We start from the raw sequence: 21,173 nt of genomic DNA on the forward strand, positions 1-21,173 counted from the left end.
TATTCATTCTTATTCATTCTTTCCAAGTTTGCTATTAATGTTTGATATTTTCGGAAATTAATAAAGTTTAAACCGTGTTAAGCTGTTTTATATGTTCCTAACTGGAAACGTGCTTTAATATTTACGAAATATTTTAATCGGATGCTACAGTAAACAGATATCTTTGTGTAAAATTAACATATGTTATTTAGATTTATTCATCAAATAAAATAAATATTTAACTAACAAATGATTTCTATATATCCTTAATATTTTAATCAATATATTTGAGAATGCCACACTTAGGCTTGCTATATATTTTCGTTTTTAATTGCTCATTTCAAATTCATATTTTATGTATTTAACATCAGCTTATTAGGTAAGATTAAAAGATTATTAAGAGCTGCACAATTATATACATAAAAGTTTTATATACATATAATTCTTAATTATTGTAAATCAATATTATTATATCTGATTATCAATATATTTGAGAATTTCACACTTAAATATTTACACGTTTTAAAACTTATAATAATAATTGCTCATTTAAAATTAATATTTTATGTATTTAACATCAACATAACATCGACAATCAAACATTTTTACATTGTAGCCTATTATTTGAGTAAATATAGGCAAACAAAGTAGATCACGTGTTAATTTAAAAATCAACAAAGCAAACGGGTTTTATTCAGCAGCAGATGAAATTGCGTCTTTTGCAGACAATAAACATCTCCGAATCTCCTCAAAAATCCTGGTAAGTGTGGAGTATGAGTAATTAAATTTACAATATAGGTGCAGGATTCTGCTGATCCACCTGTATGGAATGAAGAAGTGATTCTGCAACCTCTCAGAGTTTATTCAGCTCATTGTATTTGTAACATGTACTGTTTGGAATTTTTGGAGTTTCATGATGACTGTAGAGTTATGTCATGTGTAAATAAATGTTCAATAAAATAATTGTGTACAAATGCTTTGTTCATCGTTCATAAAGGATGGTATGAAATAAATTCACTTTACATTAAGTAAATTCAACTCATTTTTTATTTAAATAAAATTCATAAAAAACAGCTACATCTACTTAACATTTGCAATTACTTATTTTTACTCAATTTTATTTTTAATAGGAAATCAATTTAATTATTGTTAATACCAGATTTAAAGCTTTCAAATTTACTCAGTATTTGTAAGTATAAAATGTTTTACCAAAAATTGAATAAATCATAGTAAATGTTTTACAGAGTGTGGCTCATATACCCGCTCATTGTGCATTAAAAATATGACCAGAAATTGATTCTTTTACACACATTTCAAAGAGCACAGCTATTTTAACACTTTGGTGACCTAAATAAATACGTACAATACAAATAGTCACGATTATTCTAGCAGTATTTGCACAGAAAGCTGTTACCCAGTTAATATAACAGTATAACTTCAAGTATTCAGATAAAAAAACTTTACGCAAGGACAAAGACAATATTTAATTAACAAAGTACAAATTTTAAGTTTAAATATTAATAAAATCCAAACTTATCTGGTTTTTTTAAAGAGTTTCTCTCATGTTTGTCATCCCAGAAGTTTCCTTTGATTAATATTTTCTCATTGATCCTTAAATTAACATGTGATCTACTTAATTTCTAACTACTTTTTTGCTTACATTAGCTCAGATAATAAACATAATGTAAAAATGTTTCACCAAAAAATTAAGTAAATCATAATAAAAGTTTGGCATGAAGTTGATGTTAAATGCAAATAATATTGATTTACAATAATTAAGAATTATAGGTATATAAAACTTATATGTTTATAATTGTGCAGCTCTTAATAATCTTTTAATCTTACCAATAAGTTGATGTTAAATACATAAAATATGAATTTGAAATGAGCAATTAAAAACGAAAATATATAGCAAGCCTAAGTATATTGATTAAAATGTATAGGATATGTAGAAATCATTTGTTAGTTAAATACTTATTTTATTTGATAAATAAATCTAAATAACATGTTAATTTTACACAAAGATATCTGTTTACTGTAGCATCCGATTAAAATATTTTGTAAATATTAAAGCACGTTTCCAGTTAGGAACGTATAAAACAGCTTAACACGTTTTAAACTTTATTAATTTCCGAAAATATCAAACATTAAGAGGAAACTTGGAAAGAATGAATAAGAATGAATAGCGATTTCTAAAATGAGGGAGGGGCTACAAATCCAGTTAGCAAAACTGTGAGAACAGATTGCAAAAGCGTGCACACGGTTTATAAATTCGTGGGTACGGATTGCAAAAACTGAGGGTACGGTTTACAAATCTAAGAGCACGGATTGTTAACTCGTGCGTACGGTTTATTAATCCGAGCGCACGGTTTGTAAAACTGAGGGAACAGTTTAATAATCCGTGAGTACGGTTTATAAACTGAGGGGACGAATTACAAAACCGTGATCACGGATTGTTTTCTTTTTTCCAGGGGGTGACCAGAAGGGCTCCGTACCATTGTATTCTTTGCTAGTCAGGGAAAAACTAAAATTTTTTCTCAATTGTGTGTTCACATTAGTAAATGCATTATGAACAAAAAATGAACATTATATTGTATATAAGCATTCATTAATTCTTGTATATGTAATTACAGTAATTGATGTTGCATTAACTATGCTAACAGGTTCAAATTTGATTTAAATTAAAATGCTAAAATCATATATATATATATATATATATATATATATATATATATATATATATATATATATATATATATATATATATATATATATATATATATATATATATATATATATATATATATATATATGAGCGCTTGTGTCTTTGTCACCTTTTTCACCCCTGATGAGTTTGCACCCCTGTTCTTAAGATGTTCTTAAGATCATCTAAGTGTATTTCACTGCTATTTTGAGACACCATAAATATAAACTAAAATGTGCTAAAAATGTTTTTAAAAAATGTATTTAGGTACTACTTGTAGTAAACTTGAACCCATCTTTGTATGAAAGTTGAGTTCAAGTTTAATACAAGTGTTAGCTAAATATTTTTTTTAATACAGAGATAGTATTAAAAGTGCATTTTAGTTCATATTCATGGTGTCTCAAAATAGCACAGTGAAGTACACATAGATGATCTTAAGAACATCTTAAGAAGTACTAAAGATGAATTTTTTGTATATTAAGTACAAAATTAGTATGCGAAAATAAAGCACTTTAAGTACACTATGGAAGTGTACTACTTTTTCACCTGGGTCAATATAATTTAAACGGATGAGTTAGAAAAAAACCTCACAGTTGTCAGGAAGGGCAAAATTAGCTATAAAGACCAAAAACACTTTGTACAAGGCTGTAAACATTATTTTTTGCTGTAAAGTTGGTCATTTTAACATGGAGGTCTGTATTAACCCCCTATTAGAGACAGCCTTTAGCGACCAGTTGATGAATTGCATCAAAGAGATCGGGAAGGTTGCCGCGGAAACTTTTCTAACCGGCATGCATCTCGCGACAATCACCGGTGATCGATTTTGCGCAAGAAACGAGGTTAACTAATCTGATACGGAAGTGTTTTTTACAAAAGCCCTATTATATTTCTTTCAATATAATATTTTCCTATTTAAAAAAATATTTCTAAAACATTTTTTCTGTTTCAAGTTTTTTTTTCTGTTTCAATTATTTTTTTCTTTTTAAAAGACCACACAAGGAAAAATGCTTGCTAGCTAACAATACCAACTTTGGCCCCCAGATGTCACCACAACAATGAAATCTTGTTGATATGTGATTATTCATTGAGGTTACATGCTTGATATGGCATTTGTTGTCATTTATAACCGCTGTAATTATTTTTAACCCAACACTTCACTGGGTTACAGGTTGGGTCATTTGTTTTCAGACTGTTGTCGACCCAGGATATGGAGCAGGTTTCAGTGAGGAAAAAATATTTTCATTTACTTGGAGAAACAAGGTGTGTAACAACGTTTTTTTATATATAATTTATTGTTGTGCAAGAGAATAAAGTGTGAAGTGTGCATGTATGGACCTTGCGCTTCAGCGCTTACATATTTTATTGGCTAAATCTTTAAATCATGTAGTTATTTATTTAAATTTGTACATTTTACTTTTTTATTAAACAGTAAGTTACATTCATACTTGTTTGCAGTATAGGACTGTCAGGTTATGAAAGCTAAGTAATAATAAATAAATAATAAATGTCCATTTGTAGAATTTTTTTTTCTTCATAAAATCATGTTCTTGTACATACTTCATTACCTTTGTCTACAAATATATTCATTTTTATTTATTGTAGCATTACAAAAATAAAATCTCTGTCCCCTATGTTAGAATCAATTACATGAGAGATTCCTTAAATATCCACTTGATGGCGTCATCTCACCGATTTTTAATCTTTTCAAGTAGACTTTTAGTTGTTTCTATATTGTGTATACATATTTTCATAAGAAATCTCTAAGCATCACTTCACAGCGATTAATTTTACAGTGTTCATGTCACTTACCCAGGTTATGTATTAACATAAATAATTACTATTAATATTATACTACATGTACACATGTACAGTATAGGCTATACTTATTATTTTTAGTTTATGTAGTTTATAATGTACATTTTTTTTTAAAGCCGTAAGTAAGAAGTTGAGAGTTTATAATTACAGTAATTAGACAGCTTATGTTTTGCCTACATTGATAGACAATATAAAATGTGAATCCTCAATCTCTTACAAATGATGTGTGATAATTGTTAGTGTAAAGAGGGACAGAAGAGGGTGGCGAGAGAGAGATCAGAGAGAGAGAGCGCTTGAGAAATTGTTTTGCTAGTTTGCAAAATTGTTATTTGTAGCTTCATACTTACTGGATTACAGCAAACACATTTTTGGATAAAGAAGTTAAAGTGTCATTGTCAAAATATGTTACAGTTTCAAAATGATAATACTTAGATTAAAAAAGTTTATAAAGCTGCCGTAAATGGAGAAAAATTATTAGCAGGGGACCACCATGCTTTGGAGCCCCTAGATTTGGGTTAAGCCCCCAATGTCTACAATGTCTGACTCCGCCCCTTTTTCAAAACAATGCTTTATCAAGACAACTTAAAAAAAAATTGTAACGTGATTATGATTTTAGTTATTTAACAGAGAATACACAGTACTGTGCAAAAGTTTTAGGCCACCACCACCAGACTTGTTGTTTTAGAAGTTTGAATGTACATCCATATTTATTTTTCAATCTGTTTTATTAAGATACAAACAGAAAATACAGGAAATATATACAAAAAATAAAAAATGACATTATCAGAACGAAATGTCTTCTTTAGGCATCGTCAGTGTTTAGTGTGACCTCTCTTGGCACTAAACACATCTTAAGCGTTTTTGAGCAGAATGAAAAAAAAAAAACATGCTGTATAATTGCCACATTTTAAATAGTTTTGCGTGGAGGTCACCTGAACATCCAGAACACGTCATAAAAAGACATCATAAAAACATTAATTCTGGCTCTTCATGGGACGTTGAAATGACGTCTCTTTGACATGCCTTGCTTAGTGGAAAGGCTTCTGCATGTCTGATCTTACTGCATGTCTGTATTTGTCTGCATATCTGGCATTGAGGTATAACAAAAGTAAAAGTAACTTTCATTTTGTTTAGATTATTGAGGCTAAATTTTAGATCAGCTATTTAACATTTTTATGTAAAATGATAAGCAATATCACATACATGAATCTTTGAAGGATTTCAAACTGAATCATCTGTGATTCACAAGCTTCAACATTAGCAGCTTTGCTTGTTTGTCTATCGTATACCTTGACTAATTTGCTTAGGCTCGCAGCTACTCATAAGACTGTGATATTTTTTAATTTGTTCCACACATTTCACCAAGTCTGCACATTTTTCCCCAGTCAGCAGCATAGTAAATGTGTTAGTCAGTAGTTAGTCAATTGTACTTGAAAGTAACCATTCCATATCTGGTAACACAGTATTGCCAGTAAAAGAATACAGTATCATTCTGGATTCAGGGGACAAACCAATGTGCAAACGCACATCCTCTCGTTGAAATAGTTGCTGTCCTGACCTGAAGCTATACAGGTGCTATATGGCCCTGTCCCAAATGGCAGACTTTATGTGGACTTTCAGTCTTGTGGCCTTAAATTGCACGTGCTTGCAAAGGATCTTTCTCAAATGGCACACACTTTGGCACAAAATGGCACACACACAAAGTCCACACTTTGAGGCTGTTTACACTTGGCATTAACATGTGTTTTCGTCGATCGGATCACAAGTGGACGACGTTAATGCCAGGTGTAAACGGTGTTCAAAGCACTTTCGACCACTTTCAACCACATCCAGAGGTGGTCGAAACCACTTTCGATCGGATCGCTTTGGAGCTGCGGAACGCACATGTGGTTGAATGCGTTCGAACAGCCACACGTGACCGCCTTCTCTCCGCCCATTTATCTAATTTGAGGTATTAAACACAAGTTTTACGTCTTTTTTGACTTCTGGCGTGAACATTCGGTGAACAGCGCTATTTTTAGCCTTTCATTGATAAAACTAAGCGGCTGATCTCCGTAGTTTCGTTTTGAAAGCGTGTGAAAGTTGCGCGATCCTATTTCATCAATTGCGCTGAAAATTCAAAGAAAGCTCTTACATACTCATGTACAAAACACTGTGCAGCATGTTTACTTGCTAAACAAGCAGTGCACTACGACATAATATTAGTTTGCGTCCATATAAACTCATAATTACTCCCGCTCGGGTTTGAATGACAGCAGAGAGACTCGCCCACCGTCTCACAGACCACCCCCTCATAGTATTCAGCACAGAAGCGGTCGAAAGTGGACAAAAGAGCCGGATTTAAATACCAGGTGTAAACGTAATGTGTCTCTCTCGTCCACTTGTGATCCGATCGATGAAAACACATCTTAATACCAAGTGTAAACAGCCCCTTTGATGACATCATGTAGTGCAGACTTTAGGGACCCTTGATGCTAGTCCATGAGGGTGCACTGGAGTCGTATTTTGGGACAGTCCTCCTATGCCTCATCTGATTGCTCTTTCGCAAAGACTAATGGGTTGGTAAAGCGTGTTGAGCCTGCAGCAAGACCGCGTCAAGGGTGCAAAGGGGGCGCTGATGAGCACACTTCAGAGCATAAAATGACAGATGGGACACCGTACGGACAAGAGACTAAGTGAGCATGTGCAATTTAAGGCCACGAGACCAAAAGTCCACATGAAGTGCACCATTTGGAACAGGGCCTTAGTCTACGAGTCTATAGGGCAAGGGTAAGCATTAGGCAACGTCGGTCCTGGAGTGCCGATGTCCTGCAGATTTTAGGTCCAACCCTGATAAAACCTTGCCTACCTGTAGTTTTCAGGTGACTCTTTAGACCTTAATTAGCTGTTTCAGGTGTGCTTGATTAAAGCTGGAGCTAAACCCTGCAAGACATCGGCACTCCAGGACCGACGTTGCCTACCCCTGCCGTGGGGGGCCCGTCTGTCATTTTTACGCTCTGAAGTGTGCTCACCAGCGCCCCCTTTACACCCTTGATGTAGTCTTCAGCAAAGGCCGCACTGCTGCAGGTTTCACATACTTTAACAACCCAGAAGTCCTTGCGAAAAAGCAATCAGACGACAGATGGGAGGAGTTCACACTGATGGGCAACTTTACTTCCTATTTCCAGCGTGACGTTTGAGTCTGTCCCAAAATACGAAATATAGGTCTCTGTGGGACAAAAAGTGGCGTTTCCCAAATCTTGGGGCATTTTCAAACTGGGATTAGGTGTTTTGAACCATCCAATCCAAAAAGTATGGAAGCCCTGAAAAGCCATACATCATTTTTTTTAACACCTTCACTTCAGTTTGAAAACACCCAAAATTGGGAAACGCCTCATTTTGTTCTGAAGAGACCCCAGTCTCCAAAATACAATTCCGGTGCGCACTCTCGTCAAGGGTCCCTAAGTTCTGCACTACATGATGTCATCAAAGTGTGGACTTTTAAGGTACATTCACATTATAAGCGACTTTGTGGCTGTTTATCGCTCGTTTCTTTCAAAAGAGGCATTTTTACATCTGGTTGTCATAAACAAATGATTAACGTCCACTCCAGTAACTGATGAGAGACAGATGACGTGAACTCCACTGCTTCGTTCCCATTGGTAGTCGGTCATAATTTGCATAAAGTTAAACATTTCCCAACTTTGTCACGTGACAGAAAATAATTGAGAGGCACTGCCTTACATGAAGGCGGCCATTTTGCGGCATCATGTTTCTACAGTAGCCTAAAACGGACAAACTGCTCTACAAAGGGCGTTTGTTACTACGATTAGACAAACGCGTCTCAGACGATGCTTCTCTATGTGGTTCGAAAGAAAGGGTTCAATTCACAACCTTACCCTTAGATGCCGCTAAAATCTACACACTGCACCTTTAAGTCAGTCCACAATTCCAGAGTGTGCCATCTGGGACAAGGCGTATGTGATCTCAACCAGTGAATTAGACTGCCACCTATCCTTTAAGCTACACGCCCTCTTTCTCAAAAACCCCGCCCACTAATTGCATATCAGTCATCCTGATGTTAGCAAATCTAAACAGTGTCAGGTAGTAGGGAAACATGATTTTTTTCGGTTTTGAACAATTAATATTGTTCAGCTCACACAACTGTGTACTTTTAAGGGACAAACTGTGAATTTTTGTATGATTGCATCGCTGTCATGTTTTTAGTTTACTGTGCAGACTGACTGCTAACTGATGAACTGCTAAGTGAATGCTACGACACAACCCACCCATCTGTACTGAATGTATTGTTTTATTTACGTTCTCGAGGAACGCTGTTGTAAAATAACGGGAGAAGTTTATTTTTATATGCTGTATCTAAAGATAAAGCGTTGTGTGAAAAAGGAAAGGACACAGGCGAGGATCAGGAACGTAACGTTGTGGGAATGTCATGACTTTGGACCAAAGTTCACCAGGGCTGGTCCATTTTTCCTGCGATTGGAATTCCTGTCAAAATCCCTCTTTGTTTGGACAGAGATGGGTCGGGACCGTGTCACATACACATCCGGCTACAGATCGGACGTACGCCAGAGCTGGTACAGCAATATTTACAGTGGATGAAATGTAGCCTACAAACGTGGGCAGTTATTCACAGTTGCCTGCCAAAATTCTGCTGACTATTACTATAACACACTCTCTTTACAGTCTAATGTGCACAATTATTGTCATTCATATATTGAGTTTGACAGCATTATTAGGTAATAATACACTCAAGGCTTTTAACTTGTATGTCAGATCTGATAAATGACACAGACTATTGTATTTTACTTTTAATGTGAATTTAAATGTGTTTAAGTGGTTGTAATTGGAATGTTCAGTATAGCATTAAATATATAAGTTGTAAAAATAAATACACACATAATACAGTATACAGGTTATGTTATTTAAGTTGTTGAAAATACGAACATACTTTGGACTTTGGTTATATTTATTGATCTCTCTCAGGTGTGCCATTCGATCATAAGTAGATTTAATTTGCACTTTGACCTCCCGGCATATCTGCTTGTCAATAGAAATGATAAATCTTTAATACACTTAAAAATAAACATACAACTATTAATTGTACATGCTAAACTTGGAGATGACCTGACCATTTGTAATGTAAATATCAAAAAAATGAATTTGCATTTAATATTTAGTGTTTTTGTCTTGTTTAAATATCTACACATTTTTATATCAAGAAGCAAAGTGATTTATTAGATTAAGTCTTGTTTTTTTATTTTATATTTTATTTAAATGTTCAGAGTTTAGGTAAAAATAAATGGCAGTGGGGTAAGAATAAACTTAATTCAAATCAAGTTTTCTTACCACACGGCAGATATTTGTACTTATATTAAACGTAAACTTTTTTTTCCCCCAGAAAACCAGACTCAATAGCCTGGGTAATTTAGTTTAAGAAGTGAATGCATCAAAATTTAAGATTTTTAGATATGTTTGCTAGAAATCAAAACAAAAAGCCAAGGAAGACATTCATTTGTAACTTGTTAACATTAGGACAATTTGCTCGTAAAAGGATATACACAGGCTTTGTTATTCTTGTCAGGATAAGATTTTCTCTGAATGTTTTCAGGAACAAAAGCACAACTAGTTTAACAATCAGGTCAGGTCAGGTCAGGTGTTGTCCACATGGTGGGAGGCAGCCAACAATATTTGTGTGTTCAAGATGGCTATTTGTGAGGTCCAAATATTTGTACATTCCTTCTCTAATGTGTCAAAAAACCAGCAAAGTATTCTGAGATTCCTCTTTCAGGATAAAATAAGCAAAAAGAGTGAACATTAAATGCATTATTCTCTGGATAGATCATTAAAGGTATACATTTGGTAAATAACGCTCTTTCACAATAGCAGATTAGTCCTCATTGTCCTTTTTCCTTCAGAATTTTGGTTCCCAGAATGCTTTGCATAAGGCTGTTATTTTATAGTTTTATTCAGTAAAGATAAAGACTTGTTCATGTTTAATGTTTATTTAACTTTAAACAAACATGCATTTAAATCTACAGTAAGTTACTGGCAAGCAGCCACCATTTTTAAAGTGTTATTATTTTTCTTATTTTATTTATATGCTTTGGCAATAAGTACACACCATCATGCCAATAAAGTACTTTCAATTTAAATTGATCGAGTGGTTGTGTGTAAAAAAAGTGGGAATATGTGTTGAGGAAAAAAATTACAGGTTTGTGCGTGCGTGCATTTGGGTAGTGTGAGACTAGCAAGTGAATGTGTGTGTGTTTGTCGAGAGAGAGAGAGAGAGACAGTGTGTGTAAAAGAAAAAAAGTGAGAGGGAGTAAATGTGTGTGTGTGGAAATTGAGAGAGAGAGAGAGAGCAGTGAGTGTGTATGCTTGGAAAGAAAGAGGTGACGTCACATGTGGGGAGTACATCTCAGCGTGCGCGAGTAAATTCAGTTCTGCTGTTTGTGTTTCACGGGGCACTCTTCTCTTCATTGTTCACGCAACTGGTTTACTCGCGGGAAGTTTATTTAGTCAGGGGTCCGTGGCGCGAAATGTTCGCTTCTCAGCGCGCGTAATAACCAGCGCGTAAACGCGCACCTTTAGCACAGGTAACAGAGAACTTCCGGAAGAACGAGCAGATCGGGTTACCGCGTGAGCCCAGATTTTATACGAGCCACTGCGACTTTAAATCAGAATCGTGAAAAGAAAAACAGCACAGCCATGTCGGAACTGAAGAAGAATAAGTTATTTATGGTGCTGATGGATGTTATATGCGTGTTTGTGGGTGAGTTTAATCTCTCGTTACTTATGCATGTTGGTTGTGAAATAGAGTTCAATAAAGTTCACCTGTCACCTTTTTCCTGTAGGATACGAACACATACATAATCTGCAGTTTTTTAATGCGTAACCCATATTTGTTTGAATTTTATGTGAAGTATGCCTTAGGGGTTACATTCTTATATCTAATATAACATTCTGACAAAATGTATCATGCCACTAAAAATACCATACAGTACCATGGTAAGGTCAGTGTAGGAGGTAAGAAGTTGCCATATTATCTAGTGATCAACTACTTTTCTAAATATTGCACAAATGTTGTGTTGTTTCAGCTCATGGTTCATTTATATATAAAGCCCAACCGATTGGTTTAAAGTTAACATGGAAAGCAAGCCATTACATTATTTTTTACACACCAAAGGCTTTATTTCAAGTAAATCAGTCTATTACAAAATTGTGAAACAATAATTGGTTAAGGTAATGTTAGGGTAGGGTTTAATTATCATTATATTTGAGAAGGATATGTCAACCCATTATATTTTAAGTGTTTACATTCATTACATTCATTCTTAACATTGTTCTCACATATTTACATATTTCAAGCTTCACCATCTAAGTGATAATAATGCATTTCCTCGTCCCATGTGCTCATTGTGCCCAGAAGTCTTTCATTTTCAGCTGTTTTGTAAGCTTTCCATTTGCAAACCTTTGCTTTATTTCATATTGCCTATAATTGTTAGTTAATAACTTACATATTTATAGCATCATAGCTATTGTAACATAATTTACCATGCTTGCTTTAGTCAATAAATACATTTTTAATAGTTCAGTATGACATAAATACATAAATGGAAAAAAATTATCCACTTCAATAATAATACATAACATATAATAATAATAATAAACTTTTATTTTGTATAGTGGTTTTAAAAGTAGCATCTCAAAGCGCTTTACATAACATTGCAGGCAGTAAATACTAACCAAACAATACAATAAAAAGCCAATAAATAACATAGTAATCACATAAAGGCTACCCTAAGGTACACTTAAAGGTACGATTTAAAAACACTAAGGGATTCTGCATTCCTAATCTCAGAGGGCAGGGAAAAATTATATGAACAATACACAAACTAACAGGAAGTCAGTGCAATTTTTTTCAGCAGAGGTGTGATGTGCTCTCTTTCAGCCACAGAGAAAGTCAACATGGGACGTATTTTGGCAGTGTTTCTTAGATTAAAGAATTATGCTTTGATTGTGTTACAAACATGATGGTCAAATGTTAAGTTGGCGTCAAATATTACCCCCAGGTTTTTTTGTTTAGTTTGGAATTGTAAAGCAGAGCCATAAGCATCACTTCAGTCTGGTCACTGTTTAGACAGAGAACTTTTTCAGACATCCATTTCTTAATCTCAGTAAAATTAAAAAAAAAGAAAAGACACAGGCATATTGGTTTTGAATGTATAGATCTGAGTGTCATCAGCATAAAAGTTAAGACCAAGTATTCTTCAAAGTTGGCCAAATAGACAAATGTAAATCCTAAAAAGTAAAGGGCCCAAAACTGATCCCTGGGGAACACCAGAGTGCACCACACCGATATCAGACTTGCAGTCACCCATCACAGCAAACTGCTTACGATCAGAGAGATACGACTTAAACCACTTTAATGCAGAATCAGAAACTCCAAAGATAGTCTCTAAGCAGGTGATTAAAATAGAGTGATCTATAGTGTGTGTGATCTATAAAAGCCCCACTAAAATCAAGAAGAATCAGTATAGATAGACGGACAGAATCGGAAGCCATTAACAAGTCATTAGTGACCTTAACTAACGCTGTTTCAGTACTGTGGAGACTGAAGTGGCTCAAACAGATCATTAGAGAAAAGATGAGAAAGCAGTTGAGAAGCCACTGTTTGTCCTAAAATTTTGACTAGGAATGAAAGATTAGAGATGGGACAAAAATTATTCGTATTATCAAAGTTCATGTTGTTAGTTTTTGGTACAGGGGTGACAGCAATACACAATGAGTTATTGATAATTCTCAAAACAACAGGAGAGAGGGAATCAAAACATGATTTAAAAAGACAAGATGGTATCGGAAGTTTACATAGTGACTGGAAATCATAAATGGCAAAGTTAAAAGAGAGGGATACCAGAAAATTCAGAAATATTTAAGGAGGAGGTAGCAAAAGTATGAGTGGTAACAATGTGATTACGTATATTATCAAAAGTAGTCGCCCACTATACCTGTAATGTTACCCCTAGCTGGTAAACTGAAGAGTGAAAGTGTAACCTGCACTAAGCTGTAAAACAAGTATAAACACAACTCATTATAGTAATCATGGTGACCTTTAGGGAAGTCTTTATGATTATGGTTATAGTTCAAGTGAACAATGTCATCTACGCAAGAAAAGTTTTGTGTAGCTCTGCTCATATACACTTTAGTTGCTCTGTGCGCTTTAATGACCTTACAACATAGACCTGTTCAGATGATTAGATTAACAGAATAATCAAACATACATCAGTCTTACTTGCTTTGTGTTGGGTATATAACTGTGTTCATTTACCAGTGCTAACACACAAAAGGTCTGGCAACTCAAAAATTTCCACAGTACAGTGGCAGAGTAGAAAAGTCAATGTTACATAGCTGTAAATGTAACTGTATCGTCAATAGTAGAACTTCAGCCTAAACGCTAGCCTATAGCATTAACTAGCATACAGCGCTAACTCAGCAGTCACAACTTTGCGTTTTAGCATTGTAACAACATTGTACTTAATTTAACTTTAATTAATGTGGATTGATTTCTAGCTGTCTTTTGCATGCATGAAGTTTACTTAAGAAGGAGGAAACAATTGTCTTTGAGGCTCACGATATGTCATTACCATGTACAGAACTCTTTTTATTCATCTATTCCTAGGTAAATACAGTTTTAAATTTTTTCGGCACCTAAGTTTATTAGCTGTTACCAATTTAATAAAGTTTTTCACCTTACATTTTAAGAAAAATGTAGTAAGAAAATGTACTTAATTTACATACTTTTTAAAGGTGCAGTGTGTAAATTTTAGTGGCATCTAGTGGTGAGGTTGCAAATTGCAACCAATGGCTCAGGCAGCTGCTCACCCATCGCATTTAAAACGCATAGAGAAGCTACAGTAACCACCACCAGACAAACATGTCATCTTCGGAGGCAGCTTCGTAAAAAAAGTTTGTCCATTAAGGGCTTCTGTAGAAACATGGCGGCACAAAATGGCGACTTCCATGTTAGGGGACCCTTGGTATGCAGATAAAAATGTCTCATTCTAAGGTAATAAAAACATAAGGGTTCATTATAAAAGGTCTTTATACACCACTGATAATATAGTTTTGTATATTATTCTGCATTTCTGTCAAGAGATCCTTCTAAAAATTACACACTGCAGCTTTAATTGTTACCATTTAAAGTATTTTTAAGTAGATCCAACTTTCACTTTTTGCATTGGAGGAGGAGGAGACTGTAAGAAAATAGCAATATTTTGTTTGGCAATACTGTACCGATCGATGATGAATTAAAGTTGTTTAGTTTGGAGTTTACATCCCGACCATAACAGTGACAGGAAGTACTAGCTTTGGGGTGTGCCACAATTTTCTTTTGCTAAGGTTTGAATATGGTGGTGTGTTCTTAGTGACAGCTTTTCTAAAACTTTATCCTATTATATTCCTAAAACAGGAAATACTCCCCGCTTTTACCGCATCGCAAATATTGTGAAACATATCGTTTTGCGAAATTCTTTCTGATACACAGCCCTAGTGTAACCTACATAACGGTGAATCGGTGATAACCATCAGTGATGCTCGGGTTGATCTGAAATCACCCGCGGTTACAAGTAATCCAAAATTTTCGGGTCGCGGTCGGTCGGGTCGTTTGGAAAAAAAGATGCCAATTAACTATTTTAAACAATTACTACTTTTAAAAAATACGGGCAAGGAAGCGAGTCGGGTACACTATTTATTTTTTATTTTTTTGTGGTCCGAGTTGCGGGCGGATTAGTTGAAATTAAACGTCAGTCGGGTGCGGGTTGTTTATACATTGACCCACGCATCACTTATAACGATGACACGCGTTACTTCAGTGTATAGGAATGCACGAGTATGACCAAAACGACAATGGAGGCCTACAGGACTGTGTTTGGTGCCTTAAGATACTCGGTGTATTAACACTTCTCCAACAAAGTGTACCAAAATTTGCTGCTTTTTGTATGACCTCATTGTCAGTCTGAATAAAACTGCTTAATGCTTTGCCATCTTGATTGTTTCTATTATCACTCTGTAGAAGCATTTGTCTTCTTTACAAGGTAACATCGCCATCCACTGGCCTGGCACAGCGTATTTAGTCGTCTTTGCAGATCTGTGTAAATGTAAATCTTTTTGCTTAAATTGCAACTTTGAAACATTGGGAATGGCGCTATAGATATTAAATTTAACAAAGCTACTGCTTTAAGACACTTCAAACGATATAAACAAGCAGCATTGATTGACTGCATGCAATCAGACTTTCTGGTATAGTGGGCGTGGCTTGCAGGTAGAGCCCACCTGTTTCATTCAACTGCAGAGTTTTTTGTCTTTCCTGTTCTCAGGGGGCTTAAGATAATGTTTCCCCTCCCCGCATTTGTCTGCACATTCTTTAAGCAGTTTTTTGATCTGTAAATGTCTCAGTCCTGCATGTCATGACCTGATTCACAAGCAGGTCTGTTCAAGTTCAGTTTCAGGAGTCCTTCGGTTGACGTTCCTGTGCTCTGCTTTTTTCACTGCTGTCAGCTTCAGAAAGAATCTTCTCTGAAATCCCATTTACATTTCTGACCAGACAAAGGCAAATATTTGCGAACACGTCTGAGGTAGATGTTCAGGGTGACATTATGACTTGAGTGTTTCACTGTTCTGTAGTACATCACTGTTTAAATACACAGTAATATTTCTCAGCAAAAAAAATAACCATTTATATACCATTGCTTTGCTTAGACACAACATTCTTATGCTTATAAACAATATATATCGGATTATGCGGCTTGGTGCAGAGAGATGCTTTGTTAGCTTTCAAAAGCGACTGGATGAACATTTCTCGCCTTGCCTTCAGTTTCTTAAAATTAACTCTTTCCTCGCCATTGACGGATTATCTCGTCAATTAAGAGAAAACATTTGCTTAAAAAAAACTTTATCCTGATGAATTTTTATGTTAATCTGCAATAACACGATTATCCACTAGATTATCCACTTACCCATTTATGAAAAAACTGAAGCCAAAACGTTATTTACTAATTTTAAACTTTGTGTATGTTTTGATAATCGTTCTGAATCTGATCTCTAACAAAATTCATTCACAAAAATACAATTATTTCAACCTTTTGCTAAAAATATATATTTTTAAAGAAATAAACACATATTTATGAGTTTATACGAAGAGAAAAAAATATGGATAGAATGTTTTTTTTCCTGTTTGTTTGTTTGAAAGCAGAGGGTCTGTTCTTTCATTTGATATATTTGTATGTTTATATTAGTGCTGGGCATAGATTAATCTAGATTAATCTCATACAAAATAAAGGTAATTTTTTGCATAACATATGAGTTTGTGCTGCGTGTAACTTTTATATATAAATACACACACATTCATGTATGTTAGGGGTGCACCGAAATTTCGGCCGAAAATGGCATTATCGGTTTCGGGCCGAAATAAAAAATCCAGCCGAAAATGTAAACCGAAAATGAATGTCAACCGCGCCCCTTTCATCTGTGCGCTAGCGCTTCACTCAGCCTCACGGTGATCAGTCGTCTCCCACCCCTCCCCTTCGTGCTCAAGCAGGTTTCACTCAGGGTCCAGCTGTTTGCACGCGTCTGCAAAGATTGAGAATGTCTTGATGTGTAAACTTTAGAGAGAGTCGCGCAATGTGTCTCTTACTGTAATCCATTAACGTACATTTGGCGAATAAAGCAATGAAACACAACGTAACGTTTTTATGTGGAGCGACTGTTGCGCTGTTTGGGATTCACCATCAGTGTCTGTATATGCATGCGTTTAAGTGCCCTTAAAGCCGAAAGTATACTAGGGACGTCCGCGTATGCGCGCCATCATTTTCGTCATCAGGAGTGTCCGCGGCCGGCCGCGCGGACCGTCCGCGTGCAGCCCAAAATTTGAGACCGCACGGACAGTGCGCGTACAGTCCGCGTACAACATCGCATGCGTGTGAAAATATTTAGACAGGACACTCCACTACAAACAATTATACAAAGGAAATAGACAGCATTTGCACACATACTATCGTTTTTCTTCTTTAATTTTATTTCATCCATAAACAGAAAGCTGTGGAGCATGTTTGTTACCATATTGTTTGATTCCTGTTCTTTGTTGTCTTCTTGTTTGTTCTAAACTGTGTTTGCAATGGTGGATCGGTTTCTTTTCTTCACCTATCCTAATGTTTTAATGTACTGTAAATGTCTCCAAATCAGTGCTGCACTAGAGTAATAATTTGAATAGAGACGCGTTTAAAAAAAAAACAAGCAAACATAAATTCTCTCTGTTATTGACAGGGCACATATAAACAAAATTCTCTCCACAGTATTCTTTTTCTAATAATAACATTTGTTTATGTCTGTATAGATTACAGTCAGATTAACCTACTGAAGTCTGTGTCCTTAATGTTGATCAAACAACCCATGACAAAGAGACAAATAGCTCTAAAAAATAATAATATATTTATTTTATTGTGTTATGATTAATTTAATTTGATTTCTGTACCTAATGCTAATTTCAGACCTTATTAATGTACAACTTTGTTCTCTTTTATAAATGTTTGCAGTTTCTTTATTGTTTATTAGATTTTTCCCACCTGCTTTTTGCTGATCCGAAAAATAATCTGATCTGTGCCTCAAAAACTGTAATGTGATCCGAACTGTGAGTTTTTTTATCCGTCACACACCCCTAGTAAAGTTAGCACACAGTGATAGCCATAAATGCAATTGTACTAATAATTGGCATAATAATTTATTTCGGTGTTTCGGTTTCGGTTTTTCGGCCTTGGTTTCCTTTTTTCGGTTTTCGGTTTCGGCCAAGAATTTTCATTTCGGTGCATCACTAATGTATGTATTTAAGAAACATTTACATGTTTATATATATTTATTTATATTTATATATATTTTATATTATATATAATTTAAAAACTATATATAAATAAAACATTTCTTAAATGTATATATATATATATGTATTTGTGTGTGTGTGTGTGTGTGTTTAAATATATATATATATAATATTTACACACAGTTCAAAGTCATATATTAAGCAAAAATTACTTTTATTTTGTATAAAATTAATCTAGATTAATCTATGCCCAGCAAAAATTATGCAATATATTATGCAAAAAATTACTTTTATTTTGTATAAGATTAATCTATGCCCAGCACTAGTTTATATATTTTTAAAAGAAAATTTTCCTCGAAGGCATTTTGTGAAAATCACAAAAATTGCTGGTGGGCGACTTTTCAAAAAATGGCTGGCGGAGAATGAGTTAACAATACAGGTGAAACTTTCTGCATTTATTGAATTTATTATGGATTTGTTTTTTACATTTATTTTTAGTTCTGGGGAGTGTTCCCCGCTATGTTATCCTTCCTACACGTTGTAGCTAAAAGATGCACATTGATACCTTAGAGATACATACTTGTACCAAAATGGTACATATAAGGGGACCTTTTGATAAAAGTTACCGTCCAGTGACAACTTTTGTACCTTTTTGTCTGAGAGTGTAGTTCGTGCCTTTGCTTTAAACATCCGCTCTTGATAAACTTCCTCTTCTGGTGCTTTGATGAGGTCTTATGATATTAGACTTGTCTGATTTATACTTTTATATTTTTATGTGTACGGGATACTGTACGATGAACTTATTTCCTCTTTCCCATGATGCATCAGCACTTTCAAAGGAATTCATGTTTGTAAGAGGTTCATATTACTTCAGGATATAGTCTCAGTACTTCTTCTTTGTTTTTTAGTTTTGACCAACTAAAGGATTAATTGGAAACATTTAAGCTACTTAAAATTTCCCTTTTATCTGTGGAAGCACCAACCATGACAACAATAATATGCAGGATTTCCTCAAATCATATGGACCTTGAGGTTCAGTGAAAAAACCCAAAGTGGTTTCTATAAAAGCTTCAGATGCATCTGATAAAGTTTGGGTAGAACTATATTTTACAGTCATGTACTTGCAGTACAAGGTTGCAACCCTAAACCCAACCCATATTCAGCATTTTGTTTGATACACTAAAAAAAACTTTTGGGGTAAACATAATTTAATGGACAGTGGTTCCACATGATTGACTTGCATTTTCTCAACATGAAATTAACATTTAAGCTTTACTCAAGTACACGTAGACACAACACGACTGGATCACGTAAGACGAATTTCAAATAAAAACAATTGCTAGTTTTTCAACTTTTTTAAATAATGCACAGTGATATGAAGGTCAAAATCAAAAGCTGATCTTGTTATTAATCAATATAATGGATCAGACAACATTTAAAATATCTTCAGTCAGTCTGTTCACCACTTCAGAAAATGCTCCATTCTTTTACACAATGGTAACCTACAAAACAATAAAACACAAACTTTAAAATTCGAACACAAGAGAACACAGAACATTAATATGTCTCCTACGTATTTTATCTTGATTTAAAATGCATAAAATAGTAAATCATTTCTAAATTTGCTCTCATTATTCAGCCCATGCAAAGCACGCTGGGAACTGAAAATCTCCTGCCTAAATAAAAAAAAATCATGTTTAATTAACACAATGTAAACCTGGATAAGTTGAGTTTACTCAAAAAATGAAGGTAACTTGGTGCCCTAAAAATGTAAGTAATGATTACTTAAAAACTTTAGGTGAAGTTTACTTAAGTCGTTCTAACAACAATTTTAAATTTAATATACTTTTTAATGTTTTAATTTCTTCCAATATTCCTGCACTCTTAACCCGGATTAGTTGACATTACTAGAAATTTGCGAGGAAACCCATTGCATAACTGTAGTTTTTATCACTTTATATTACTTTTGATGTTATAAAGGGTATTATAACACAAAATGAATGACTTACTTTAAGTCAATCATTGAATAAACATGATTCTCCACAGAAACACACACTGTAAAAAATACTTTGCTGCCTTAAAATTTTTTGTTAAATCAACTCAGATTTACAAGTCATGTCAACAGAGATGAGTTTTCACAACTTATAAAATATAGTTGAGAAAAGTCAACTTCATTTTATAAGTTATAACAATAAAATGTTCTGAACAGGGTTCATGTACAGAAACACTGATCACCTGAACTGTGACTTCACAAAATTATCATTTACAACAAAACAACATCAATAATATAAGAGCTTGAACTTATATGACATTTTATTAACAAATATTTGAGTAGTGAAAGTTCTTATCTGTTTTTATTCTGTGAAAAAGCAGAAAATAATCAAAATATTCAGCCACAACGGATTATGGGTATTTCTCACATCATGAACTAATAATTTTAAGTTCATTTTACTTGAATGTTTTAGTTTAATGGATTTTGTAAGCTGTAAAGTTAAATCAACTAAACTTTTTAAGCTTTGGCTTCAAAACAGAAAATATTAAGTGATGTTTACTTGATTGTTTAAGTAAAGACAATATCTGGGTTAACAGTCCCTTCAGACCCTGCGTCCACTGGAATGGACATAACTTGTTTTGTGGTTCAAACTAAAAAAGCTGATCAACCAATCAAAATAAGGCACACAGGTCTAAAGGGGTTAAAAATAAGTAAAGTGGATGTGAAGCAAATTTTGAATGTTTGATATACGTGACTGAATCATGTTTTTTCAAAATTAAAGGAGTCATTTGACCCGATTTCATGTTTCCCTT

General features: G+C 34.3%; 1 protein-coding gene and 1 long non-coding RNA gene across 2 annotated transcripts in view; both read left to right on the forward strand.

The window, feature by feature from the left end:
- LOC141362396 (uncharacterized) overlaps positions 1 to 9,499 on the forward strand; it is an 18,114-nt gene extending 8,615 nt beyond the window's left edge. Inside the window, exons 2-3 of the long non-coding RNA XR_012368223.1 lie at positions 3,852 to 3,943; positions 9,012 to 9,499. This is a non-coding gene — a long non-coding RNA (uncharacterized lncRNA). The remainder of the gene's footprint in view (positions 1 to 3,851; positions 3,944 to 9,011) is intronic.
- A 1,398-nt stretch (positions 9,500 to 10,897) lies between these two features.
- Positions 10,898 to 21,173, forward strand: part of LOC129443145 (phospholipid phosphatase 2) — a 48,923-nt gene continuing 38,647 nt past the window's right edge. The window contains exon 1 of the mRNA XM_055203574.2: positions 10,898 to 11,270. Coding sequence (XP_055059549.1) covers positions 11,207 to 11,270 — 64 coding nt within the window. The 5' untranslated portion in view covers positions 10,898 to 11,206. The remainder of the gene's footprint in view (positions 11,271 to 21,173) is intronic.

This window comes from Misgurnus anguillicaudatus, unplaced genomic scaffold (assembly GCF_027580225.2).
Source record: "Misgurnus anguillicaudatus unplaced genomic scaffold, ASM2758022v2 HiC_scaffold_26, whole genome shotgun sequence".
NCBI classification, from domain to species: Eukaryota; Metazoa; Chordata; class Actinopteri; order Cypriniformes; family Cobitidae; genus Misgurnus; species Misgurnus anguillicaudatus.